General features: G+C 50.7%; 1 protein-coding gene across 1 annotated transcript in view; it reads left to right on the top strand.

Annotated features, from left to right (window-relative positions):
* The window catches only part of GNB1L (G protein subunit beta 1 like), a 50,541-nt gene that overhangs the window by 4,600 nt on the left and 18,427 nt on the right, over window positions 1-27,514 (top strand). Inside the window, exons 2-4 of the mRNA XM_070399443.1 lie at window positions 22,209-22,342; window positions 22,800-22,925; window positions 26,213-26,375. Coding sequence (XP_070255544.1) covers window positions 22,230-22,342; window positions 22,800-22,925; window positions 26,213-26,375 — 402 coding nt within the window. The 5' untranslated portion in view covers window positions 22,209-22,229. The remainder of the gene's footprint in view (window positions 1-22,208; window positions 22,343-22,799; window positions 22,926-26,212; window positions 26,376-27,514) is intronic.

Here is a 27,514-nt window from a genome sequence, read left to right as displayed (position 1 = left end):
CCACTCTTGCACATTGCCGATTCAGCACTGAACCCAGCACTGCATGACTTGTGTATCTGTGTAGACTGTGAGCCTCTAGGGCAGGAGCTCCATCTTAGCTCGTGTCCCTGACACACAACCAGTGCTCATTAAATGTGCGACGGATCCATGGCTGGGCCTGTGATGTGGTGGCTGCCCACAAGCAGAGTCTGTTCCGTTGGCAGGAGCACTGTGCCCATTCTGTCAGGAATAGAGAGGCCAGGCCCCAGCCGTAAGCACCCACCCCAGGTCAGTGTTGCATGTATGGTTGGGAGCTCTGAGGATTGGAAGGGTCTGGTTGAGGAGTTGGGCTGAATGGGTGGGAGTGGGAGGCCTGACAGGTGAAGTGTGGCCTTGAAAACTGACTTTTCTGGGAGTAGAGGTGAAGTGAGGAGCAGGCAGCAGACCTGAGTTGGGAGGCCCCAGGGGGCCAGAGGATTGGAATGAAGAAATACCTGTTCTGCACAAGGATGGGTTTTCTAATAATGAGCTGAGCTGGGAAGCTCCCTCAAGCTAAACTGAACATAGGATTGGTACAGTGCGCCAATCTGAGCAGTGGTTAGGCAAGAATTTCAAGCCCCTTTCAGTTTTACAATTGTGTAAACAAAAGAACACCTTCCTGGAAAGAAGAAATAAGTAGAAAGAAGAAATAAGTGGAAATGGGAACTGCAACTAAAACTAGTTATTTTAGGAAAAATTGTAATAAGCAAAACATCTGATAAAAATTTTTAAGCACATTGTTGGGATTATTTTATTTAATAACTTACTTCAAAAGGCTCTGGGTTCAGATGGTTTTATGTGTGAGTTATTTTAAGGCACAGATAACGTGCAGGTAAAACAGTTGCAAATCTTGGAAATAGGTGGGAAGCTAATATAACCGTAAAAGCAAAGCAAGCAAGCTGACAAAAGAAATCATACGCAGCCTTTCTGATCAGATGTGGGAAATCCCAGAATGTTCTAGGCAGCCCCAGTCCCTCTGTGTGGGATAACACTACTGCTCCTCCCTGCTGTTGCTCAGGTCCGGGCCCTCCTTCTGCAGGCACAGTCTGACTGCTCCCACCCACTCCAGCCAGCCTGTCCCTAACACCTCCGCAAGCCCGCCAGACCATGCAGCTTTCAGGAGCACCCTCTTTGGGGTGGCCCGCCTGTGTGTGGAGAGCTGGGAGTGGCGAATGCTCAAAGGGCCCTCCTCCCACCAAGCACAACAGGCCTCTCCTGGTGCTGTTATCCTGTTCCCCACAGAGCGGGAAAGCAGCTAGGTCCCTGCATCTGCCCAAAGGCAGGGACAGCGCCAGAGGAAGCCATCACTTTGGCAGGCCAGGCCAGAGCCCTCCCATCCTTTCCTGAAGCCACCCAGGAACAGGCATCTTGCCATCACCAATGAGGTCCTTCCTCTTCTCCTTTGCTTTCTCCAAATTAAACAGGTCATCTGGCCTCTCCCCCAATCCTCTGGGGCCTGCCTTGGCAGAGCTGGCCCTTGGGAGAGGGATGTGAGATGGTAACCCAAGCCCTGGACAGGAGCTGCCTGGAACCCAAGGGAGGAAAAAACCCAGGGGGTCGGAAGGGAAAATGCCAATCTTGAGCTGAAGGAATTCACTCCAGGTCCACTACGTGGAGAGAGGAGAGGCAGCCGGTGCAGAGGCCAGCAACATAGTAGGGTGTCAACTGGGCCATCCCCCCAGAAAGCAGCTTTAGATTCTACTGCCAGAGCTGCCTTGCCAGCTCAAATGAGGGCCCTTCTAGATCATCATGCCTGTTCCTCACGTCCTTGGAAATACCTGCAGACTTAATTTCTTAAAGATAGGACACAGCGGTCACTGTGGGGGTTGTTTTTTTTTTAACGTATCTATCTCCAAGAAAATGCTAACACCGGAAGTATTGAGGGAAAGGTCTTATGAGATAGTGAACATTTTATAAAGCTGCAATAATGAAGGTGCTTGGAAATTGGTGTGGACAGATGAACAGAGGAGAATAGAGAACTTTGGAATAAAGCCAAATGGGAATTTAGTTCATACTAGAGGTGTTTCAAATTAATGGGAGTAAAATGTATTATTCAGTAAAAGGAGTTGGAACAACTGATTAGCCATCTGGAAAATAGTAAAACTGCATACTTTCCTCTTCCTACTAGCCTATACTCCAGATGAATTAAAGATTTCAACATTTTAAAAATCATTAAAGTAGTATTAATCCAGTCTGTGATTCCAGAACTTACTTTAAAAGTCTTAGGTACCCAGAATTGCTGAAGGCATGAAGAAACAGACTTTTTTAATGCTATTGGTTGAAGTGTCAAATACTATGATTTGCCCACGTGACATTACTAGGTGCGTAGACGCTGACCACTCGCCTGCGTATATTTGGTCATTGCTCATTCCTTGGTGTGGGGCTTCAAGCATGGACTTGAGCTTGGTCATACCTTTCCTATTACACTTGGACGCTGACAGTCCTTGGTGTCATCTTGACCTCTGTGAACTGTAGTTTATCCACACAGAGTGCAGAAGGATTGAATGAGATAACCCCCGTGCAGTAGCCTGAGCCCTAGTGACTGCCAAATGAGCCTCACTGCAGCAGAACGAAACAGCCCAAAGGCCCAGCAGTAAGGAGGGAGGTAAATGGAGCTGTTATCCATTGTATCAGTCAGGATGTGCCAGATTGTGCTGCAGTAACAAACTTTGCATCTCAGTCACAGATCCACTGGGACAGCCTCTGCCCTTTATAGTGCCCTAGGGACCCATGCCGACAGGAGCCCCACTGGATGTGTTTTTCTACGAACACAGAAAGAGTGGAAAGACCCCCGTGAACCACAAGTGATATCTGTCTCTCCCCTTCTGTTACCGATTCCCTGGCCAGAGAAGCCACACCTGAGTTTGGATGGATGAGAGCATCTAATCCTCCTGTGGGGTAGGGTGGGCGCTCAGCCTTGAGAAGAGCAAGCATCCACTCAGCACGACTCAAGAGTGCAGCCATCGAGGCAGTGGTTGGCGAGCTGCATCGTTACCCTGGAAAGATGCCTGCGTGCGTTTGCGAGGGCTGCATGGCTCAAACCAAAAATGGTGTGTGTGTGTGTTTTCCACAGTTCTGGAGGCTAGAAGTTAATATCGAGGTCTCTACAGGGGTGGTTCCTCCTGAGGCCCCTTTCCCTAGCTTGTGATGGCTGTCTTCCCGTCACATGGGCAGGTGACTGTGTCCTGATGTCTTAGAGGACACCAGTCATATTATTAGGGCCCACCCATGTGACTTAATTTAATCTTAATTACCTCTTTAAAGGTCATGCCTCCAAATAATCACATTCTGAGGTGCTGGGGCTTAGAACTCTGAATTTGGGGGGACACAATTATACTGCCCAAGATGGATTTCTTTTTTTAATTAATTTATTTGCAATTTTGGGTGGTACTGTCATGAGAACCCTTCTGAGTGTCACCGAATGCCCTGTGTAGAGCCCCTCTAGGCCCCTGGAGCAGGAAGTAAGTGCCCAGTTGTTTTGTATGCAGAACTCTCACTTCCTCTTTTTAATTAATATTTTTAATATATATGTTTTTATTGATTTCAGAGAGAGGAAGGGAGAGGGAGAGAGAGAAGCATCAATGATGAGAATCATCAATCTGCTGCCTCCTGCATGCCCCCCCACTGGGGATTGAGCCCACAGCCCAGGCATGTGCCCTGACTGGGAATCAAACCGTGATCTGGTTCATGGTTTGATGCTCAACCACTGAGCCACACTGGCTAGGCCTTTGTTTTTTCTTAACTCCTCACCTGAGTATGTTTTTATTGATTTTAGAGAGAGGAAGGGAGAGAAAAACATCCATGTGAGAGATAAACAACCATTGGTTGCCTCCTGTACGTGCCCTGATCAAGGATCGAACCTGCAACCTTTTTTTGGTGCATGGGACAGCACTGCAACCAACTGAGCCACCCAGCTGGGGCAGGACTCTTCTTAAGAAATATCTCCCTACCTGAGGGTCAAGGACATTACACTGTATTCCCAGGTTTTAATGCTTTGCCTTTTGCATTGACTGTGGACTCTGTAATGGTGTGGGGTGCGGAGGCGTCTGCTGCCAGCATCAGAGAGCCAGAGGAGAGTGGGTTCTCCACCCACCGGCGCTGAGCATGTAATAGGAATGAAAATAAACATTGACTGTGTGAAGCTACTGAGTTTGGGGACTTGTGTTTTCCACAGCATGGCCTATTCTCCCCTAACCGATAGAGAACCCCGTTCCACCTTTCCCTCAGAGCAGGTGACTGTCAGCCTCCAGTGCTGGAGGCCATGCTGCCCACACCTGTCCATGATGCCATCTCATACACGCCTGTTCTGTCCCTCACTAATGATCTAGCTTTATGGTACGTCTTCTTTATCTGGTAGAGAAACATACTCCCCTCCCTTGTTCTCAGATTGTCGTGGCTAGTTTTTAAAACACATTTCATCACAACACAGAAGTGGAGAGGATGGCACAGTGGACCGCATTGTGCCCATCTGGCTCCAGCAGTGGTCAGTCCTCACCCTGGGGTTCTGTGTTGGGGGACTGCTGGGCTGGGCGTGCTCTCTGGGCAGCAGGAGTCCTGAGCTCACTTTATGTGTCTTTGGGCAGTGGTGTCCTCATTTGCAGATGGGTGACATGACCTCTGTTAGGGGTGTCAATGGGCCTGGGAGGAGCCCCTGGGCTGCAGGATGCCCTTGGCAGCCTGCTCCTTCTCTCCTGGCCTCAGGAGTACATAGCCAGGGCGGGGACCTGTGGGTCATGAGTGTTCATCCACTTGCCAGGTGCTTCTGTCTCCCCACTGGCAAGACCATCAGATGGTAGAGGGCTGTCCCTGGGCTGCTTTCCACCTGTGGTCAGCACAGGGACACCTGCTGGCTGCTGGGAATGCCGCATCTTGCGCTCCCCATAGTTCAAGTGCATAGCGTCGTCATTCACCTTGACTTCCACCATAGCCAGCTTTCTAAACACTGTAAGTGGACCTGGGAGGGCCTGCAGGATGGAGGATCCAGGAGGCGTTTGGTCAGGCACCTGATCCAATGCACTGTCCCCTGGGGCACCACAGCCTCCCACCACTGAGACCCTGTGTTCCTCCCCTGGAAATCGGTACAAATTGGAGCCTTGGGGTGATGGCAGCCAGGAGGTGATCCAGGGCCGGTGCAGTTCTGTCCCTGTCCACCCGTCCACTCCAGGTGCACACTTCATAATGCCCACTGCAGCCTCCTGGCCCTTGTTATTGTCCCCACTCCCAGCAAGTTGCTTAACTCCTCGGCCTGTAAATTAGAACTTCTGCCTCCTGTGTGGCTGGAAAGTAGCAGGCCCCTCAGGGCTGCAATCACTGTCCCTGACCCTTCCCTCCCTGAGACGTCCACCAAGCACTGCTGGCAGCCATTCATGTGAGTCCCACGTGTGGGTGTGCCCCTAGACCTGCAGCCCATGGTGAACATGCAGTGCATTTGTACACACGTTATTTGTGGGTCTGGTAGGCAGATCGCTGGAGGGAGCCCCCCATTCGCTGCCACAGGAGCAACCACATGGATCTGTGCCAGGAAGTGCATCACCATGGTTAGGGTCCCTCTTCAGGTGGGATTGGGTTTCCAGGAGCGGCCGGGCACGAGCCCGCGGGGATCAGCGCCCTTTCCACGCTGTAGGTGAGTGTTTGGGCGCTACCATCAGCACTGGGCAGCTGGCTCCTATGGACCTCCTGGCAGAAGTGTGCCCCAGAGGCTGGCACTGGCACAAGGGGATGGTCACACTTGTAAAACAAGCTTTTCCATGTGTTCACCGGTGACAAAAGGACTGGTGGCCTGCCGCTGGCCCGGTTCCCACCCCTGCCCGTAAGTGCTTGGGGGCAGGTTGGCTGAAAACGCCCCTCAGTCAGGCTTCCTTCCTGCCATCTCAGGACTCCTTGGACCCGCTCCTGGGGGTAACGGATGTCCTCAGCTGCAGCTTGAGACGCCTGTTCACGGAGAGGCCCTGCCCGCCCATCCTGCCTGCCCCTGCAGCCCAGCCGCCCCTCACCCTGGCATTTCCTTTCTTTCAGCCCAGTCCCGAGGAGAAGTCTGTGAGAATCGGCCTCAGCACCCACAGCTGTGGGAGGCCCTTGCTGCCTGTGAGCAGACTGGTCATTCACACCACACGCCTCCAGCCTCCAGGCTATAAGACATCACATCACATGCCTTTATCTCCCGAAGGCTCCCTCCCGCTGCCCCCGCCCAGCCTGGCTGTGCCAGTGCATTGGCTGTGATGTGCAGGGGAGGAGAACAGGCCGAGGTGGGCTGGGGGGCTCACCTCTGCCTGGGCACCGACCACACCAGGCGGGCCTTGACTCCAGCAGAGGATCCGGTCCTGGGAGGCTCAGCTATGACTTGGCCCTGTTACCCTCTTCCCCAAGCACAGTGGGGCTCGTCTGGAAAGGGGTGCTTTTAGACCTGGTGGGGTGAGTGTCCAGGCACTGAGGCAAAGCCTAAGTCACTGCAGGCCGGGAGCCCCCGTAGGCCTTCACAGGAATCAAGGGGCCTGGGATATGCCCCCAGGGAGGTGAGGTCAGTGTCTGCTCCTGCCGGAGGCTGCTGAGCTTTGCCAGAGAAGAAGGTCTAAGTTATGGAGCATGTGACTCTTCTTGGATGGAAGGAGAGGCTTCAAGCCAAAGACAGAGGTGGGGGGCTTTTCTAACCAGGTCCCTCAGGAGCGTGACACTTGGCTCCACCACAAAAACCTGTGTCTGTGGCTGTCCCCTGAGTTCTGCTTTGGGGACTCACTGGCTCATGGGGAGGTGCCCAGGCTGTACAGGAAGCTCAGAGGGGGCTCCTGGCAGCAGGGCTCGGCTCTTTTCCCTGTGCACTCACAGAACAGGGCCTTGCCCAGTCTTAGGCCCAGCTCCATCGGTCAAGGCCAAGGCCACTGCCTGCTGCCCCTGGGAGACAGATGTGCCAGAGGCAGGCAGGCCTGGGACCAGTTTCAGATCCTCTAGGGAAAGGGCTGTTGGGGGTGTGCCTGTCACCCGCCTACACACACACACACACACACACACACACACACACACACACTCCCATGCAGTTATATCAGCCCCCTGGGAGTTGGGAATGGCTGTGGTTGGATAGTGTGCACTTGCTGCCGTGAGGGAGGCGGATGCAGGGGTGGTGCTGGGCTCCCACCTCCCCACTGGGCTGTGAGGCCCGAGGTGTGCAGGGCTGGGCTACTTGTGGCACCAACCTCCCTCCTCCCTGCTCCCTCCTCCCTCCTCTCCCCCTTCCTCCCTGGCTCCCTCCCTCCCTCTGGGGCAGGGTTGGCCAGGCTGCATCCCGGAACCCTCCCCAGGATCTGCATCTTTGAAGCCATGGATACTGACAGAGGATTCAATGAATCCAAGGTCGCCAGCCGGGTGTTGACAGATGCCCGGCCATGATACTATTTCTGATTTAATAACCGAATGGGAGGCTGGCCCTTGGTAATAATTAGGGCTAATTACTGAGGAGGTGTTGACAGAAGGGCTGAGAGGAAACAAACTACCTTTATCCCGGGGCTTAGAGTCAGATTACCGGGCCCGTACTATCTGCCCCTCAGAAAGTAGACGCTTCAATCACTCACCACGGCTTCAAAGGGGCAAGGGCCCTGACAATGCACGGGGTTTGGAAAGGAGCTATGAAGTGCGCCTTTGACTTCAACTCACCAACGGAGCCCCATTCCAGAAATGGTTTCTTTGTGAAGTTTGAGTTACCCTGGGCCAACCTGCCTCCCAGTTCGGGCGGGCTGGGGCCGTGGCTGGCCGGCCCACCTGCCCAGGTCCGTCCGTGTGGTGTTTGCTTGGTTTGGGAGTGGGTCCAGTTCTTTGTATGGCTGTGAGCTGCAGGTAAGGGGGTCGGATCTTGTTAACCCAGCAGGCTGTTCCTTCCCTTGCCTTTAGCTGGACACAGATTTCCGTAGCCTTCAAGGGCAGGTCTGGCCTCATTGCAAGAGGGCCTGCTTTATGGTAGGACCACCCCTTCGGGGCCAGGTGTCACTCATGGGGCTGCCCCACCCCCATCTTGAGCAAGGAGCCAACGTTGTGGACAGGACACTGACCCCCAGGGGTCTCAATGACTGAGAGGTGAAGGGCTGTCCTAAGTCACAGATGTGTTGTATGTGAACCTGTTAACTGCCATGGATCCCCCTGGATCTCAAAGACTGTGTCGGGGCTGTGGTCAGACCTCCACTTCCTGCTGGGAAGCAGAAGCCCTGGGAAGTTTCCCACTATCTCGGCCTGGACCGCAGGCCACTGCATCTGTGGTGCAGCTTTGAGGGGCCAGCGGGGAGGGTGAGGTGGCCGGCTAAGGCCATCGTGGCTGAATGCAGGGGTCCGTTCTGGGATTCTGGGCTTTGCTATGGTCTGTCCTGATCAGGAAGGTGGGAGGGTGGCGAGGCCTCACTCGGGACCAACCTGTACAGAGAATGTTTTTTAGGTTCCACTTGTGGCCTGGGAGGTGCAGAGGGAGTGGGCTGCTGTTCTGCCGGCCTAGGGACCAGCCGATTCAGAATTTTCCCACTAGGCTCGTTGTGCTACTTCAAAGAGAGAAGGAGTAGGTCGCGCTGGTGGAGAGCACTATGGTTAGATGACTTCTTCCTTTCCTGGGCTCTGTTTCTAGAAGTAACGATGATGATGATGACGACGGTAAAGGTCACCCACTAATTTGCTTAACTGAATACTGACTACTTTGTATTGGGGACATTATTGATGAATTTAAATCTATTTATATTAGGGCAAAAAACAAAATGGTATTTTAAATGGGAGAAGCACTTAAAAATTGGCATGAAATCTGCTTAAAGTCACCTTGAGTAGAATTAGAAATTGGCTCTAAATCTGAAAGAATCTAAACAGGAAACTGAGTTTTTATAATATGTTAGTGGTAGACTAAATGCCATTACTTACTAGTATAGCGTGAGAAAAAGTAGCACAAAAATATTGTACAATGTATTTTATTTGAAAAAAAGCCCCCCCAGAAAATGACCAAGGGTGTGTTTGTTACCTTGGACACAGAAGCGTGCCTGAGCCCTGTTCCCTTTTATTAACATCTTCTGTTAGCATGGTACCGTTGTCATGGTGATGAAACAACACAGATGCATTGTTATTGACTCGAGTCTATACTTTATTCAGATTTCCTGAGTTTTTACCTAATGTCCTCTTCCTATTCCAGGATCCCATCCAGGATCCCAGGCTGTATTTAGTCATCCTGTCTCCCTAGTTTCTTCTGGACTGTCCTTGTTTTCGTGGCCTTCACAGTTTTGAGGAGTACTGGTCAGGTCTTTTGTAGACTGTCCCTCAGCTGGGTTTTGCTGTGTGTTTTTCTCATGGTCAGACAGGAGTTGTGGGTTTTTCAGGAGCCAGACCTCAAAGATAAGTGCCACCTCCTTACATCATGTCACTGGCACATGCTGTCACCGTGACCTCACTATGGATGTTGACCTTGGTCCCCCGAGGTAGCGGTTGTCAGGCTTCTCCACTGTAAAGTTGCTGTTTTCCCCCATTTCCAGACTGTGCCCTTAGGAAGGATGTCACTTTGCCAAGCCACTCATCAGGGGTGGGTGTTCTGCTCCGTCTTCCTCAGGGCAGAGCACCTACATACATTATTTGGAATTCTGTGTGGGAAATTTGTCTACTCTCCTGTCTTTGCATAAGTATGAACTCATGAATATCTCTTATTAATGCTATGATTATTGTGAAATGTACTTACAGTGAGTCTTAACACCTGCCCACACCAGCATCCCACAATCCGGATACAGAAACTGTCTCATTAACTCAGAACCCTCCCCCTGCTGCCCCTCGGTAGTCAGCCCCTGCCCCTCCCCCTGACCCCTGACAATGGGCCATTTGTGCTGTCTGCCTAGTTTTGCCTTTTCCAGAATGCCATATAATTAGGCTTACATAGTCTATATAGCCTTTAACTTATCATAATTCTCTGGAGATTCATCAACGATGTTTCATTTATTAGTAATTTGTTCCTTTTTATTGCTCAAGAGTGTGCCATTCACCCATGGATATCATTTGGGTTATTTCCTATTTTGGACAATATGAATACAGTAGAACTGCTATTGACACAGTAGACTTTTGTCTGCTCATAAGCTTTCACTTCTCTAGAATAAATATATAGGGTAGGATTGTTGGGCAATATGATACATGTATAGTTCATTTAATAAGAAACTACCCCACTGTTTTCCAGAATGCTTGTACCATTTTGCATTCTCACCAACAATGTATGAGAAGTCCAGTTGCTCCACATTCCAGCCAGCATTTGGTTTTGTCAGTTTCTTTTCCCTTTTTTCTTCTAGCCATTCTAATAGTCTGTGGTCTTCAATTCCATTTCATCTAAGTTGTTGAGTGTGTGCGCATTGAATTGTTTATAGTATTTCCTTATCATCCTTTTAGTGTTTGTGGTGTCTCATGATAACCCTTCTTTCATATTATACTTTGTTTCTTCTCTCTTTTTTTGGTTGTCAGTCTAGCTAGATTTATCCATTTTATTGATCTTTTTAAAGAACCAATCTCTGGTTTTGTTGATTTTTCTCTATCGTATTGCTGTTCTCTCTTTCATCTATACTCTAACCTTATTTCCTTTCTTTGGCTTGCATTGGGCTTATTCTGCTCCTCTTCTTCTAGTTTCTTAAAGTGGAAACTAGGTCATAGTTTTCTTCTCTTCTAATGTAGGCACTAATGATATAAATTTTTCTCTAAATCCTACAAGTTTTGACTTTTTATTTTTTATTCAGGTAACATATTTTCTAATTTCTCTTAGGACTTCTTGGACCCACTTAAAATAACCCATTGGTTATTTAAAGTGTGTCACTTATTGTCCAAATATTTGGATATTTTCCAGTTATCTTTCTGTTATTAATTTCCAGGTTAATCCCATAACCTAGAGAACATATTTTGTATGCTTTTTTTGGGTTCTTCTTCATTTTTAAAGGTTTGTTTTATGGCCCAGAATATGGCCTGTCTTGATGAATGTTCCACCTGCATCGAGAAGAATGTTTTTCTGTTGGGTGGAGTGTTTTCTTAATGTCACCTAGGTCAAGTGCGTAGATAGTATTAGTCAAGGCTCCTGTGTGACTTTCTGGCCACTTGCTCAATGGATTACTAAGGAGTGGTTTAAGTCTCCAGCTATAATTATGTATTTGTTTATTTCTGCTTTCAGTTCCACCAGCTTTTCCTTCATGCATTTTGGAGTTTTGTTGTTAAATGAATACATATTTAGGACTTGTATGTTTTCTTGATGAATTGATGCCTTATGTTTTTATATCTCCTTCTTATCCCTGATGATACTCCTTGCTCTGAGGTCTGTTTTTTTCTGATTTTAATATATCCACTCCATCTTTCTTTTATTGTTTGTATATCTCTTTCATCTTTTTACTTTTATCTATGTTTTTAAACTAAAATGGGTTTCTCCTAGATAACTTATAGTTGTTTTTTTACAATAGCTTATAATTGTGGGGTCTTATAATTTCCATGTTGAGAGCATTTACATTTTTTATAATCATTGATATAGTCCTATTTTAGTTTACCATTTTGTTTTCTCTATTTCCTCTGATTTTTTGTTCTTCTCTCCCCTCTTTTCTTTTTTTAATCCTTACCCGAGGAGTGAGGATTTTTTTTCCATTGATTTTTGTTTGTTTGTTTGTTTGTTTGTTTTGTTAATGCTCACGAGGATATTTTTCACTTGAGGAGAATGTAAGAGAGAGGGAAAGACAAAGAGAAATATCGATGTGAGAGAAATATATCTATTGGTTGCTTCCTGCACACTCCCTGACAAGACCCGGGCCAGGGAGGAGCCTGCAACCATGTGCCCTTGACCGGAATCAAACCGGGGACCCTTTGGTCTGCAGGTTGATGTTCTATCCACTGAGCCATACTGGCTAGGGCTTTTTTTTTTTTTTTTTTTTTTAAGAATATGAACAAGAGACAGCTGGTCAAAGATTTGGCATCCTGGCCGTCTGTCTTTTCTTTTCTTTCCTTTTCTTTCTCTCTTTCTTTCTTTCTCTTTCTTTCAAGGGGAGAATGATGATTTTTTTATTTTTTTAACATATATTTTATTGATTTTTTACAGAGAGGAAGGGAGAGGAATAGAGTTAGAAACATCAATCAGCTGCCTCCTACACACTCCCCACTGGGGATGTGCCCGCAACCAAGGCACATGCCCTTGACTGGAATCGAACCTGGGACCCTTGAGTCCGCAGGCTGACGCTCTATCCACTGAACCAAACCGGTTAGGGCTGACTAGGGCTTTTTTGATTGATTTTTAGAGAGAGTAGAAGGGAGGGGAAAGGGAAAGAGAGAAATATCGATGTGAGAGAGAGACACATCGATTGGTTGTCTCTCACATGCACCCTGACTGGGGCCCAGGATATAACCTGCAAACCAGGTATGTGACCTTGACTGAGAATAGAACCTGAGACCCTTCGGTGCTCAGGCAGACACTCTAACCACTGAGCCATGCCAACCAGCGCTATCCCCTCTTCTGCCTTTTGGATTACTTGGATATTTTCAAATAGTCTGTTTAAATTCTTCTATTGGTCTTGTGGATATGCCTTTTTCTGTTACATAATATGTTTTTCATGTTTGCTCTAGCGATTACAGTGTACATACTTAACCATTGACAGTCTTCTTAGGGTTAATTTTTTTATTTATTTCAAGTAAAATATAGTAGCCTTACAACCATATGGGTCCCTTACTCTTCCACCTTCATGTTATAGCTGTTATATTGAAAAACCCACCAGTGTTATAATTTTAACAATATACATGTTCACTTAAGAGGTGAAAACTTGTATTTTATGTTTGCCCAGATATTTACCATTTCTTTTACTCTACTGTTTTGAAATTCCACATTTCTTTCTGATTATCATTTCTTTTGAGCTGTAGCACTTCCTTTAGTATATCTTTTGGAGCACATCTGTCAAATTCTAGTCGGTTTTTCTCATCTGAGAATATTTTTATTTTGCCTTCATTCACAAAGGACCATATGCTGGATATAAAGTTCTTTTCTTTCATTACTTTAAAGGTGTTCTGCTGTCTTCTGGCTTCCACATTTTCTGATGAGAAATCCACACTCATTTAAATTATTATTTCCTTATGTATAATTTGTTGTTACTGTCAAGATATTTTTTTTATCATTTGTGTTTGAGTGTGGCTTTATCTTGCTTCATTTGAGTTCTTGAATCTGTACAGTTTTCTTTTCCCAATTTTGTGAAATTTCAGGCACTATTAAAGTAATTTTTGTACTTCAATCTCTTTCTCTTCTTCTCACACTCCAATAACATGAATGTCAGACCTTTTACTATTATTTCCACAAATCCTGGATGCTGTATTTATTGTAATCTTTTTGACCTTATATTAGATAATTTCTATTGATCAGTCTTCACGTTCATTGACTTTTTCCTTTGTCATCTCCCATTCAATTATTCATTTTTTTGGTTTCAGATATTTTATTATTCAGTTCTGAAATTTCCTTTAAAAAATAATTCTTATATCTCTGCTGAAAACGTTTCTTCCATAAAGTTCAAGTGTATTTACTTTGCTTCGTAGAGCATAATCATGAAAGCTGTTTTAAAATCCTTATCTGATATTTCCAGCATCTGAATCATCAAGGCTGTCATCTGTAAGTTGTTTTTTTCCCTTGAGAATTGGCGTCATTTTCTGGTTCTTGGAATGTTGAATAATTTTGTATTGTATCCTAGACATATCCTGGATTGAGTATTATGTTGGGTCCTTTGGAGAATGTTGGGTTTTGGGTTAGCAGGTAGTCAACCCAGTTAGCTTTGTATCGCAAGTTCTGTCTTGCTCTCCATGGACTTTGGTGTTCGTCTCATTTCCATTTTCAAAGCTTTTGAGATGCTGCTTTGGGTCTGTCCCACACATCAGCCACCTGGGGGTCTGTCTGAGATTTGGGTGGTGGTTTAAATCTTAGTCCGCATCTTAAAGCTGGTCCTGCTTTGGGCCTGTCCCAGGCATGTGCAACTCAGGAATGAGCCTGGGACTTTTGTGGCTTCCTTCACAAAATTAAGGGAACTTTTCTTTATCTCTGCCCTCTCTTCAGTCTCCCCCGCCCACACACACCTTCCACCCACAGTTCATCCTGGGTCCCCTTGATTACTCAGGCCAGAAAGACAGGGGTTTCTCACAGAGTCACCTCTTCCATGCAGCTCCCTGTCTCGGGCCCATCGCTGCAACAGCACCAAGAGGGAAGAGACAAACAAACCATCAGGGATTTCCTCTCACGTCCTTTAGGCTTTTTCTTTGTACAGAAATTAGGTGTTTTGCATTGTTTTTAAAATTTGTGGTTTAAATTTTTCCCCTTTCACCTAAAATTCATTTAATAAATATGGTTTAAAATGTTTAGTTGCAAGGATCTTTTGGGTTTTATTTTGTTAATCTCTGGTTTAATTGCACTATATTTATAGGATATTGTTTATTATATTTCATATTTATGGAGCTTACCAATGTTTCTTTTTGTTTTTTAATCCTCACTCGAGGATGTTTTTCCATTGATTTTAGAGAGAGTGGAAGAGAGAGAGAAAGACAGAGAGAAGTATCATGTGAGAGAAACACATCGTTTGGTTGCCTCCTGCATGGACCCCTGACCAGGGCCTGGGCCGGGGAGGAGCCTGCAACCAAGGTACATGCCCTTGACCGGAATCAAACCTGGAACCCTTCAACCCACAGGCTGACACTTTATTTACTGAGCCAATGTTTGCTTTGTGACACCCAATATACAATCAGTGGTTTAAAAAAAAAAATGTATTTTTATTGATTTCAGAGAGGAAGGAAGAGGGGAAGAGAAAGAAACATCATTGATGAGAGAGACAAATTGATTGGTTGCCTCCTGCTTGCACCCGACCAGGGCCAGAGATCGAGCTTGCCACCTAGGTATGTGCCCTTGACCGGAATTGAACCTGGGACCCTTCAGTCTGCAGGCTGATGCTCTATTTGAGCCAAATCGGCTAGGGCTACAGTCAGTTTTTACACATGTTCATGTGCATTTGAGAAGAAGCTTTAGTCTCTCATCTGTGTAAAGTTCCATATAGATCCACAACATCTTTCCTGTCGAGTCTTCTCTCTTCTTACTATTATCTACTGGACCTGGCTTGTCCTAAGAGCCATTAGTGAGTTTTTCTGGCTCCTTGCACCTCCTGTAGTTTTGCTTCATATAGGTGGTACCTCTGTTTAGTACATAGATATTTATAAGTGTCATATGTCCATTGTGAATTTCAGCTTTTAGTATTGGAAAGTGTCTGGCTTTGTCAAATTTAATGCTTTTGGGCTAGAATGCAACTTTGTTGATACCAGTATTTCAATCTCTGCTTTCTTACTGTTTCCATTTGCCTGATATAACTATCTACTAGTAATTGTAGCCTTTTGGAATAACTTTAACATTTTGTTTCTTATTGGTTTTTACATTCTGAGTATGAGTTCTTTATCAAATATATTTTTGTGAATATCTTCTCCCTGCCTGAAGCCTTATTTTTGTTATTGTCATTTTGTAGCCTGGTTTTTACTTCTTTGCTGTCTCTTGATGAGAATTGTGATTTTGAGCTTCATCTGTGTGATGTTGGAGTTTATCCATTTTCGGTTTTGTGGTGTGTTCTATTGTATGAATTTACCACATTTATCGCATTCTGCAGATGATGGCCGTTTGGATTGTTTCTAGTTTTGTGTTTTTTTTTACTATACACAATACTGCTATAAACACTCTTGTACAAATCTCTTTGTGTACATGTGTGAGAATTTCTTTAGGATGTTTATTTAAGAGTGGGGTTGCTGAGTCATATAGTATGCAAAATAGTCCCAGATTGTTTTTGAAACAGATTGTATCAGTTTATGCTCCCTCTAGCTTGGTAGGGGGTTCCAGTTGTCCCACATCTTGGTCAACATTTGACAGACTGTTTAATTTTTTACTAATTTACTGGAAGTGTAGTTATGTCACATGGCAGATTTGACAGGCATTTCTAAGATTATTAATTAGGTTAAACATCTTTTCATATGTTTATCAGCCACTTATGTTTCTTGTGAAATATCCGTTCAAGTCGTTTGATCATTTTTCTTTTTGGTGTTTTCTTTTTTTATGGTATTTAAAATTTTTTATTTTTTCCCCCATTGGTTTTTTTAGAGAGTGGAAGGGAAGAAGGGTGGGACGGAGGGGGGAGAAAGAGACATAGAAGACGGGGGAGGGAGAGAAACATCGAAGTGAGAGAGACACGTTGATTGGTTGCCTCCTGCATGAGCCCCAACCAGGGCCAGGGATTGAATCTTCAACCCAGGTATGTGCCCTTGATTGGGAATTGAACCCATGACCCTGTGGTATGCAGGCTGGTGCTCTAACTACTGGGAAACACTAGCCAGGGCTTTTTTATGGTACTGATGTGTGTGATGTTTATCCCTCCCCCTCCACTAGTGTGCTTTTATACTGTTAAACCTGCAGAAATGTTACAAGTATAGTGTATAATGAATACCTATGTATCCTTCACCTGTGATCACCAATTGTTAGCATTTTCCCACATTTGCTTTACCGCTCTGCCCATGTACTTTTATGTACATAGAAATAAAGAAATTTTTTTCTGAAACATTTGCAACAGATTGCAGACATTGTGACATTTCACCTCAAAAATACTGTAGCATAGGAATAAGGACATTCTTCTACATAAAACACCATTATCCTTCCCAAGAAAATTATCAAAATTCCATATTATCTGCAGTCCATAGTCAGATTTCCTCAATTGTCCCAAGCAGTTTCTCTGTGCCCCCCCCCCCCCCCATTTAAATTTTTACTTTTAGAGAGAGGAAGGGAGTGGGATAGAGAGATAGAAACTTCTGTGAGAGAGGGAACATCATCAATTGGCTGCCTGCTACACGCCCCCTACTGGGGATCGAGCCTGCAACCTGGGCATGTGCCCTGACCGGGAATCGAACCGGCATGTAGTCCCCTTTTTTTGATCCAGGACCTAATCATGATTCCCATGCTGCCTCTGATTGTGATGGCTCCTAAGTCTCTTAATTTAGAAGAGTTGCCCGGCTTTTTGCTATTGTTGTTTTTCTTGACCGTGACCTTTTGATAAGTCCAAGCTAGTTGTCTAGTCCCATAATCTGGATGTGTCTGCTTGTTTCCTGCATGTTGTTGGCATGGACGTGCGAGGATGGCGCCATGTCTTCTTGCATCACCTCAGGCGATCAGTGATGTCAGTTTGTTTACTGTTGGCAGTGCCAGTTTTGATCAGATGGTGAAGGTGGTGAGAGCCAGATGTCTCCATTGTAAAGGAATCTTTTCCTTTTGTGATTAGTTAATAACCAGAAGAGTAATACCTTGGCACTATGCAAATCACCTGTTCCCCAACTACCTTTTTACCCAGTTGGGTCCTTTTTCAAATCTGATTGGTGGTTCTTATAGTCTCTTGCTCTGTACTTGTAGTTTTAGCTCCTTCTTTTTTTTTTTTAAACCATTAAGCAGTCTTATTTTAAATATACCTGAATGCTTTGCTCTGGGGGGGTCTAGTTCTGCTTCCTGTTGTTTCTGTTGGCTCTCACTCATGGTGCCATGTTTCCTTATTTATTTTTATTAGTTGTTTTTTTAAAAATATACATTTATTAATTTCAGAGAGGAAGGGACAGGGTGAGAGAGATTAGAAACATCAATGATGAGGGAGAATCATTGATTGGCTGCCTCCTGCACGCCCCCTACTGGGGATCAAGCCACAACCCAGGCATGTGTTCTTGACTGGAATCGAACCCGGGACGATTCAGTCCCCATTGCTGATGCTCTATCCACTGAGCCAAACGGGCTAGGGCTATTTTTATGAGTTTTGACTATAAGCCTGCATTTTGTAGGGCTGTGTCTATGAGTTCACTGAGGTCTGAGTTGAAGGTGGGCTCCTTCTGAGAAACTTCACAGACTGAAGTTTTGAGGACCTCCCAAAACTAGGAATTAGGGTTGAACCCTGAGGGCTGGCTTTGTCCTGGCACCCCTGGGTGCAGCTTTAGTTCTGTTTCAGTCTAACACTGAGAATATTGCCCTGTGGGGTCTCATCTTTATGTGGATGCTCCTTTGACATAACTAACCTTGGGAGTTTTGTCTTTCGTGGGCCCGGAGGCCTTGAGAGCTCAAACTCTAGGTCACTGGTACAGCAAATGCCCTCAGGGCAGGAGCCAGCTGCAGGCTCCACAGACCTCATTAGAGTTGACTTTTACTTAGTATTTGGCCTCTGAAGTTCCAGACTTTTTGGAAAACAACTTAGTGATGTATTGGCGATTTTGTTTTTTAATGTTATCAGCATTTTAATTTGCTTTATTGCAGAGAGGGCCATTCGGGACATTCATACTGCTAGAAAGCGGTGCCTCCCTAGTCCGAGCTGGCTCAGGGTCTTAGGGCCTGCTAAAGGTTCTGTGCCCTTGTCTGCCACTCATGCAGGCGTGGGGTTCCTGTTTGAGCTACTTCCAGATCCCATTCTGCCTGCCCTTGCCCTCTCACGCACACACAGGCAGTGAGGCAGGACCCAGTGGGCTGGGGCAATGCCCAGCATCTCCGGATGGTGGCTCCTCCACGTTGGCTCACTTGTGGTGTTCTTTCTTGATTTCCAGGCTTCTTCACGGAACAGTGGTTCTATTGCAATAAAAGGAAAGGGCCCCATGACTGAGTGTAGGGCAGGTGCCCAAGGCAGTCCTGCAATTTATTGGTGGATCAGATCACGGGGTACACAGAGTTAGGAACCCCCAGTAGCCCAAGAACGTCAGGTTGAGACCTGTGGTCTCCGGGCACCAGCCCCTCCTCTAGCACCTCTTCCTCTGCCTCTTGAGTTGCCTGGGTTCTGCCTGCTGATGCAGCCCCCGGGGCTGGGGCAGGTTTCCAGCAGCACCCGGTTGGTGGGCTACATGCTCCTGCCTCCACCATGAGGGGCGTCTGTGAACCCCTGTGGCTGCTGGGCCTGCCCAAGGCATGTGACCTCAGTTGGAGGGTGAGTGCTGGGTTCGGCTCAGCCACCCACTGCTCCTCACGCCTGGGGACAGGCTCCCTTCCCCTCTCCTGGAGATAAGCCTGCCAGGCTGTTGCCACTGAGGGGACACAAGGGGACGCTGTCATTGTTCGTCTGTGGGCTGAGGGCCTGCAGGGCTTTTGGGGGGCATTTGTAGCATCAGTTGGAAAGGCTGTCAGAGTTGTGCAAATTGTGTCAGATTGTCTTGCTTTATAATTTTTAAAAGAATGTGTGTCTCGCTTTGACATCTTGAAGAGCAGGCAGAATCCGACGTTGTGCTCGGTGGATTAAGTTTCATGTTCCTTTGCCCTCCGGGAGGGAGAGACAACTGATAGAACAGGGAACGGAGGCAGCGGCGGTGGCCATATCGCACATCAGCCTTGCGCAAGGGCTGCGGCCTCCGCTCCGGGCCGCTGGTGCCAGGGGAGATAGGATAATGCGATTATTCTCAATTAGATTAATAAAGAATAATTAGATGTCATAAATCAAGTAATCATAGGATATTGTCATGGGAAAAATATGTAGCTAGAATTAATTAGTTTTCAAATAAAGCATTTATTTTAATTGCTTGAAATGATGGAGCCCTTAATTGCCGATGCATCATTTTGGCCTGAGCGTTTGGTTGTTGTAACAACGTGACGGGTTTGTTCCCTGAACTGCTGGGGAAACAATAGAGGAGAACTTGATTTCATCACCTCAGAGCGAGCCTTGTGCTGGTGAGGTTCTGGAAACTCCTTTCTGGCCCCAGGCAGGTGGCAAGTGTGGGCTGGGCTTCAGCTGGCACAGCATGTGTATGTGTGTGTGCATGCATGTAAGCACATGCCTGTGTGTGTCCATGAGCATGTGCATGCATATGTGTAGGTGTGTGTGTGTGAGCACCTGTGCGTGTATATGTGAGCATGAACAAGGTGGGAGTGTACATGTCAGGACTGCACAGTGGGAGCCTGCAAAGGTGGCCTGTTGGACTCTGTGGCTTGGACTAAGTGGTGGGGTGCCTCCCCAACCTGAATTGGGGCTTTTCTCCTGGGTTGAGGTGCTTGAGCAGGCTCTGCATTCTTGGGTTTCTCCAAACCTGGGGCCCAGCAACCCTGTGCCGGCTGCTGACCAGCTGTTCTTATGGGGTAGGCACAGCCCAGACAAGCAGTGATTTCTGAGGGCCCAACAGCTGTTCCTCGGAACCTGTCCACCCAGTCAGCCTGCCCAGGATAGCCCTGCAGGGTTTGCAGCCCTGGCCTGGCAGCATCTTAGGTGGTTTACCTGTCCCGTCCAGAGCAGAGGCCGCGGGTTATGAGCAGATGAGGTTATGGGATTGGGTCCCTTTGCTCCAGGCTGGAGGCTGTTCTTGTGCTTGGGAAGAGTCCATTGGCCTTTAGCCAAAGGGGGGGAAATTTAGAGGGAAAGAAACAGATACACACTTGGCCACTTGTAAAGCATGTTCCCAGGGAACCCCTCCTTCTCTTTGAAACCCCGTGATCTAGTGGTAGAGTGGCCAGTCAGGGTGACTATCTGCCGTGGGGCCAGAGTCTGGGGCCACCCCTTCTTGGGCCTGGCTCTGTAGTATCGCTCTGGTCTTTTAGGATCTAGGACCCAACCCTACTTGCACTTGCTTCATGGCAGCCAGACCTCAGGGGGCCTGGGCGCCGGCAGTGGCCTACCACCGGTCTCTGTGTCCTGGTGCTCCCCACTCTCCTGCACAGGCCCTGTGGTCTCCAGGCTCTAGTTGCTGCTCACCCTCTGCTCTCGGGTGACCTAGAGTCCCCTGGGGTCCCCAGCTGCTTCAACAGTGGCATTTCTTAGGTGTTTTCCAGTCACACTGCTCCTGCTCTCTTCTGAAGCTAGACCAGAAGGAAAGGGCCTGGGATGCTTTTAAGGAGAGGAGGTGCAGGGCTTGGTGGTTGAGGGCACGGCTGAAGTGGCCTAGACCAGCGCCCACACCTCCCCTGCCTCTGCTGCCCGTGCATGTGCCCAGCTTCAGCCTGCAGCCCCTCCTCGGCCTCTGTCCTAGGCCTGGAACCCCCTCCAAGCCCTGGCATCAACCTCCTGGGCCAAGGCTTCTTCCCGGAGGAAGCCTTCCAGTCCGGTTCCTCGGGTGACCGTGGCTGCCATAGTGGTTGGGCACGTGGCCGCTTCCTGCCCTGTGTGCAGGCTGGAGGTGGGTGGGTCGGGAACTGTCCCAGAGCCTCGCATCCTCAGCCCAGCTGGGCCTGCGGGCAGACAGATGTGTCCCCTGACGGCTGGAGCACGTCACTTCTGGTTCTGCCCCCTTGCCCCCCCCCCCCCCCACACACCTATTGAGAGCGGCCACCCCTGCACTGTTGAGTCGCTTGCTGCCTGTGGGACTGAGGTGGCGTGAGAGGACACAGGCTCCCAGGGACTCTGCAGGATTGAGTGACTGGGGGAGGCTCAGTGGGGACACTGGGCGGATTCTCCTTGGGGTGAGTGGGCCCCATAGGCCTTAAACTCAGGACCAGTGACATGAGGAAGGGCCTTTCATCTGTGATAGCAGCCTCCTGGGTAGGGGCAAGGTGGTTCACACACCGCCCACCCGCACGCTGCTGTGCCGGCCCCTCTGCGCCTTCTGGCTGCGGGCAGGCCTGAGCCTCAGGCTCCCAGGGCCGCTCACGAAGCCGTTCCTTCCCCGACAGTAAAGGGTGCTGCCTGCTTGAAGGATGGCAGCGGCAATGAGCAGCTGTGGGTGTTCAGGCCCGGGACCCAGCGGCAGCATTTGCAGCGCAGACGCAGAGGAGGACGTGGTTCCTCTCCATCTTCTGGTCCCGCTCACTGTTTGGCACCCAGGGCCCTCGCGCTCGCTGAATTCTCTGGGACGGCTGGTTGGGGTGGACTCTCTGAGGGAGAAAGTGGAGTGAGGCCTGGTCAGAAGCAGGACTCAGCCAGGCCTGGAGTCCGGGTGGCCCCTCCGCAGCCTGGGCGAGGAGGACCTGCCTGGCCCGAGTGGGACGGCGCTACAGTGGCCAGTGGGGGCCAGGCAGCCAGAAGGTGTAGCTGGTGTGGACTGGAGTTCCTGGAGACCAGCGGAGGGCCCTGTGCCGGGCAAGTGTGGCTGAAGGAGGCTGTGGCCACTGCTGTGCACATGTTGGGACTAGGGTGGTTCCACTTGGGTGCAGAGGCCATAGCAGATGGAAGACGGATGGGCAGCATCCGGGGAGGCCTCCCACTGCCTTTCTGAAGGGGGACAGGTGGGTCACTCACTTGCCCTCCCTCGGTCCCCAGGTGGCTGCAGACCCGCCCAGCATGGCGGCCCCACCAGACCCCCAGTTTGTCCTCCGGGGCATCCAGTCGGCGGTGCATGCGCTGCATTTCTGGGGAGGAGCCCAGGAGCAGGGGCACCAGCTTCTCCTCTCAGGGTGAGTAGCTGCTGCTGGCCACCCCCGGGGGCGAGCCCAGGGTGAAGTTTGCGGGGCCAGCAATGAGCCTGGCGCTTGTTGGGGGTCCTGCTGAGCTGCTCAGGCTGCCTGTCACCCGGGCACACTTTTAGAGCCACTCGACATACTGTCCCCTTGGGCCTCACCCCCTTGGGGGAGGCAGGGACACACGCCCATCCTGTTACAGGTGCCATCCAGTTTGCACTGTCAACGGCAGCCCTCCCTCCCTCTGCTGAGAGGCAGGCTCTGCCTGAGGGGCCCTCGAGGCCCCCTTGGAAGAAGAGCATGTGCCCCTTTTACCCTTAGTTCCTGTTCAGAGCCGTCACCTAAACTGAAGGCTCAGGCAGCTGGAACCCTGGCCCACCAGACGGACGGGCCCTGGGCATGGCCACCTCCTCCGCCACCTCCTCCCGACCCTGCCCTGCACTCGTCTAAACAGGTCCCTGAGTGGGCTGGTGCACATCTGGAGCCTGCAGACACGGAGGGCGATCGCCACCCTGGACGGGCACGGGGGTCAGTGTGTGATTTGGCTGCAGACACTGCCCCAGGGACAGCAGCTCCTCAGGTATGTCTCAGTGGCAGTCCCGAAGGAGCCAGGTGTGCAGCCTCCCCTAGCTGCTCAGGCTGCCCCACCCCAACAGCAGAATAGGGGGTGACCCCTGCTCTCAGCCCATCCTGAGGCAGTGCGTCTGGGGTGTGCTGGGTGCTGTCCCGGCTGGTGCTCACTAAGAAGGGCCTCATTACCGTATAGGATGGCTCTGTCCATAGTCCCAGCGTCAGTGGCTGAGCAGAGCCTGCCGGGCCTGCTGCAGCTCCCCAGTGGGTGGGAGCTGGGGTCCCGAGGCTGAGCTCGAGGCCCCTCGTTGGAAGAGCTTCGCTTCACTCCTGTAGGCCCTGGGTGGCCGTATCCCTGGCCGTGCAGCCACCTTCCCGCAAGGTGGCGAAGACGGGTCGCCAGGGCAGCCCTCAGAGCCTGAGCCCAAGCTCACCAGGCTGGTCAGAGAGACGCTCCACAACCCGGTGTGGCCGCCTCCAGGGGCACTGGGAGCACCACACACGTGCCCATGTCCGGGCACTCAGGGCTGGCTAGCGAGGGCTCAGCAGGAAGTGGCAGGAGTGAGGGCAGTCTGGCGCTCCCAGTGGAGGAGAGTGGGTTTGCCGAGGCTATGGTGGGCCCAGCTGGGAGTGTCACAGGGGCCATGAGGGGCTGGAGGCTGAGCAGTGGAGTGGGGAGTGGTTCTGTTCTGGCACTGCCACCGTGGCCATGTGGAGGTGACAGACTGGGGACTGCAGGTGAGGGCTGGGCCAGGAGGCAACAGGAAGGGGCAGGTGAGTGAGAAAGCAAGTTGGAAGGGGCTTCCCTGCTTCCCATGGGGAGCGGGAGGGGCAGGGCACAGACCAGGAGATGTGCAGGGAGCCGGGTACCTACTTGGCTGCCAGAGCTGGCCACTGTCTTGGGCTGCACTGACGTCTGCCCCTGCTCAGGAGTTGCTGCCCCAGCCCAGGAATTTACCAAATCAAAGTGCCAGCCTTCTGGACGCTCTGCCCCTACGCTCCGGGACTGGTCTGTTCTCCTGCTCTGGGCTTCAGCCTGGACATCTGTGGGCTGTGGAGCCGGTCCCCAGAGGATGAGGCCTGCTGGCCTCCACTGGTCTGCAAAGCACTGTTATGCCAGACTCCTGTGGCTCCCACCACGCTGAAGGTGACCGAGAGGTGTCCTGGATGCTGCGGCCCTGGACGTGTGTGCCTTGTCTCCCTGGCCAGGCTGGCCCAGATGCCACCGCCCGCACTTGGTACACAGGGCCCTCACAGTCTCTGTCTTTCCCTGACAATAGAGTAGGTGTCATGTCTGAATACCCCACTAAGTCACTTGTACCAGGAGCTGCCATTTACAAATGTTCCTGCAGAATTTCCAGCCGAGGTGTAGGCCCTCTGGGCCTCCTGCTCTCTAGGGCCCAGGCACCTTGGGCTGTCTTCTGGGAACCCCTGGCGTGAGTGCTCGGGCACCTGACGCCTTGCTCTGAGGCTTCAGGCCACGGAGATCTGGGCCAACGTGGTGCGGGGTGGACAGCTGCTGGTGTAACCTGTAAGGGTGGCACCTCTTCTTCCAGTCGTGATGGCCCTGCGGCAGCCCCCCTCCAGGCAGGGGCCTGCGGGTGAGGCGGTCTACAGCGCAGACCGTGCAGGTGCTCGGAATGCGCAGGTGCGTTTATGTTGCACTACAGGCTGTGCACCCAGCTGTGTTTGGAAGTCAAGTCTCTCCAAAGTGGCTCTTGAGGGAGGAAAGTGAGCTTTCATGTCGAGGAGAGTCTGGAGGACAGAAAGTGAGGAGCCAGAGGCCCCGGCCCTCGCCAGGCTGTGCAAGGGGCTCCGGGGAGCCCAGGGGCAGTTCCACAGACACCCCCAGCCCCATTTACAGGCTCAAGGACACACCTGTGCGGGTATGTTTCCTGCCTCTTCCATTGTGAGCTGTAGCGTACTCACAGAAGAGTGCAGAGAGCGAGTTTGCAGACTGTTGTGCTATCACAGAGTGGACACCTGTGTAAGCGCCCCAGCAGGACGCGGAGCTCTGCAGCCCTGCTCCCTGCCTGTCCCGGGAGGCAGCCCTCATGTCTCACTTGCGTTTACCACCAGGACGTGCATCTCCAAAAGGCGAAGATTCATTTTGTCTGTTTTTTTTAAACATATTTTATTGATTTTTTTTTTTTTTACAGAGAGGAAGGGAGAGGGATAGAGAGTTAGAAACATCGATGAGAGAGAAACATCAGTCAGCTGCCTCCTGCATGCCCTCTCCTGGGGATGTGCCCGCAACCAAGGTACATGCCCTTGACCGGAATCGAACCCGGGACCCTTCAGTCCGCAGGCCGGCGCTCTATCCACTGAGCCAAACCGGTTAGGGCCATTTTGTCTGTTTTTGTTGTTGTTCTTAACTTTAAAAAGTGGAGTCACCCAGAGCAGCTTCCTGTGCATCTGACCTTTTTCACTCAGCTCTGTCTTTGTGGGATCCCCCAAGGCGTGTGACTGCAGTGCACTGGGCGGCTTCTCCGGTGGTGCCTGGATGTCTGCACCCAGGTGACTTCTGTCCTACTGTGGATGGAGGTGTGAGTTGTCCACCAGGGCCTGCTGCAGATAAAATGGAAGAAGGCTCTCGGCCAGGCCTCCTGGGGATCCCGCACCCACAGATGGAACGTTTGAGCACATTGGGCTGCTTGGGAGCACAGGCTGCACTTGTCCCAGTGCCGTGCGTGCCCCACCCCCACTGCCACCTGGGCCAAGGAGCTCGGGGTGTGGCTGTCCCTGCGTGAGGATTATCTGGGGTGACGGGCGTCAGGCCAGGACAGAATGTGTGCAGCGTTAGCAATTAGGCGGCGGGTGAAGGAGGTGTGGGAGGTCTTCCTGCTGTTCTCACAACTGATCTGTGAGTTCGAAACAAATTCAGAATAAAAAGCTACTTAAAAGCAGGCCGGTCCTCGCTTACAGCATGGCTGCCATCTTGACCGTGAGTCAGATGCCCTCCGTGTGTGAGCATGTCTGTCTGCATTAGGCGCTGGCTCGTCCTTGTGTTAAGGACACTGCCACGTCTGTCTCCCTCAGTGTCAGCCCATCCTTCAGAGTGCCGCGTGATTCTTAGTCCGCGTGATGCCCAGGCGTTTGAACATCAGTCTGGACACAGACTCCTGTGAATGCCAGGCTCCCCAGCCGATGATCTGGCGGTAGCCGAGGCCCCCTCTGGCAAGGCCGCTGCCTTCCTTCGGCCTCCGGTTGGCCACAGCACGCCGGCATTTGTCCAGGTGGGACGTGCAGACCGCTCACCTGGGAGGCTCACGGCCTGTCTCTCCTTGGTTTTGGCAGTCAGGGCCGAGACCTAAAGCTGTGCCTGTGGGACCTGGCGGAGGGCAGAAACGCCGTCGTGGACTCCGTGGGCCTGGAGAGCGTGGGCTTCTGCAGGGGCTCCATCCTGGCCCGGGGTCAGCAGCGCTGGATGCTGGCTGTGCCCGGGGGAGGCAGTGACGAGGTGAGCACCAGCCTGCCCAGCCCCTTGTCCACGAGTCACTGGAGACTCAGTTTCCCACATGGGCATGGGCCTGGGCATCCTTAGCATTGGGTGCAGGAACACTGCTCTCCACAGGACCCGGGAGCTGTGGGAAGTCTAGGTCTGTCTGCTGGGTGCAGCTCCAGGGGCCTCGGGATGGGCCTTCGTCTGGTCACCTGTGAGATGTTCCTGGTGGTGAAAGTCAGGAAGGAGGCCCACAGGGGTGACTGGTGTCTCTGGGAGGACCAGGCACTCAGCACGCTGCTGATGGACAAGTGGCAAGGCCTGAGGCCATCAGGAGTTCTGGGGAGACACCCAGACAGGTCCTCAGCGGACTTAGGAGCAGGCATGTGTGCAGGGAAGTCCCCAGCAGACCAGCAGGAGGTGGTGGAAGGCAGACCAAGGCCCTGGTGAAGTTGCAGTGGGCCTGGGAGCCAGGGCAGCAGGGGAGGGGCAGCCTTTGGGGAGCAGAACCGGGCCCTGGCGTGAGAGGCCTCGGGTAGGGTTGGGTCTGGGGGTAAGGGCTGGCACTGGGTGGTGATTGCAGTGTGGAGGGACACAGGTGATTAGGGGAGCGTCAGAGGATGGGGCTGGAGGGTGGGGTGGGTGTGACAGAGCTCAGAGGTCACTGTCAGATGCCGCTCATGCCAGAGCGGCCAGCAGTGGTTGGTGATGGCAAGGACTGCTCGGGCTGCACAGTGGTGTCCACAGCCCGGGGACAGAAGAGGCAGAATCCCCCACGGGAAGCAGCGCCCAGCACGTGGGGCAGATCGGGAAGCCTGGGAGAGGAGGAGGGTGTGGCTGTGAGGGAGCTGAAGGGAAATGGGGAAGAAACCACGAGTGGTGATTGGATGGGGGAGAGGTGGGGTCCCGCCTCGGGTGGAGGGGGTGGTGGGGAGGGAGTGGGAGCCTCTGCCTGCCGCCCACTCCCATGTTCTCCCAGGGAGTCTGCTCGGCTGGCAGCGCTGGGCCGGGACCTGCGGCCTGTGCACACGGGAGGCTTGGCCCCCGCCCAAGAAGAGCCGTTTGTCTTCAAGCAGGTTCAGTTCATAAATAATGAGATAGGAACAGGCATTTATTTGTTCATGATGGCATTTAAATCACCAATTAGAGCTACATAC

Source organism: Myotis yumanensis, unplaced genomic scaffold (assembly GCF_028538775.1).
Source record: "Myotis yumanensis isolate MYYU_CA2020_CCGP unplaced genomic scaffold, mMyoYum1.0.hap1 SCAF_19, whole genome shotgun sequence".
NCBI classification, from domain to species: Eukaryota; Metazoa; Chordata; class Mammalia; order Chiroptera; family Vespertilionidae; genus Myotis; species Myotis yumanensis.
The sequence above is the reverse complement of the archived record's forward strand: the minus strand, read 5'-3'. Positions and strand labels throughout refer to the sequence as shown.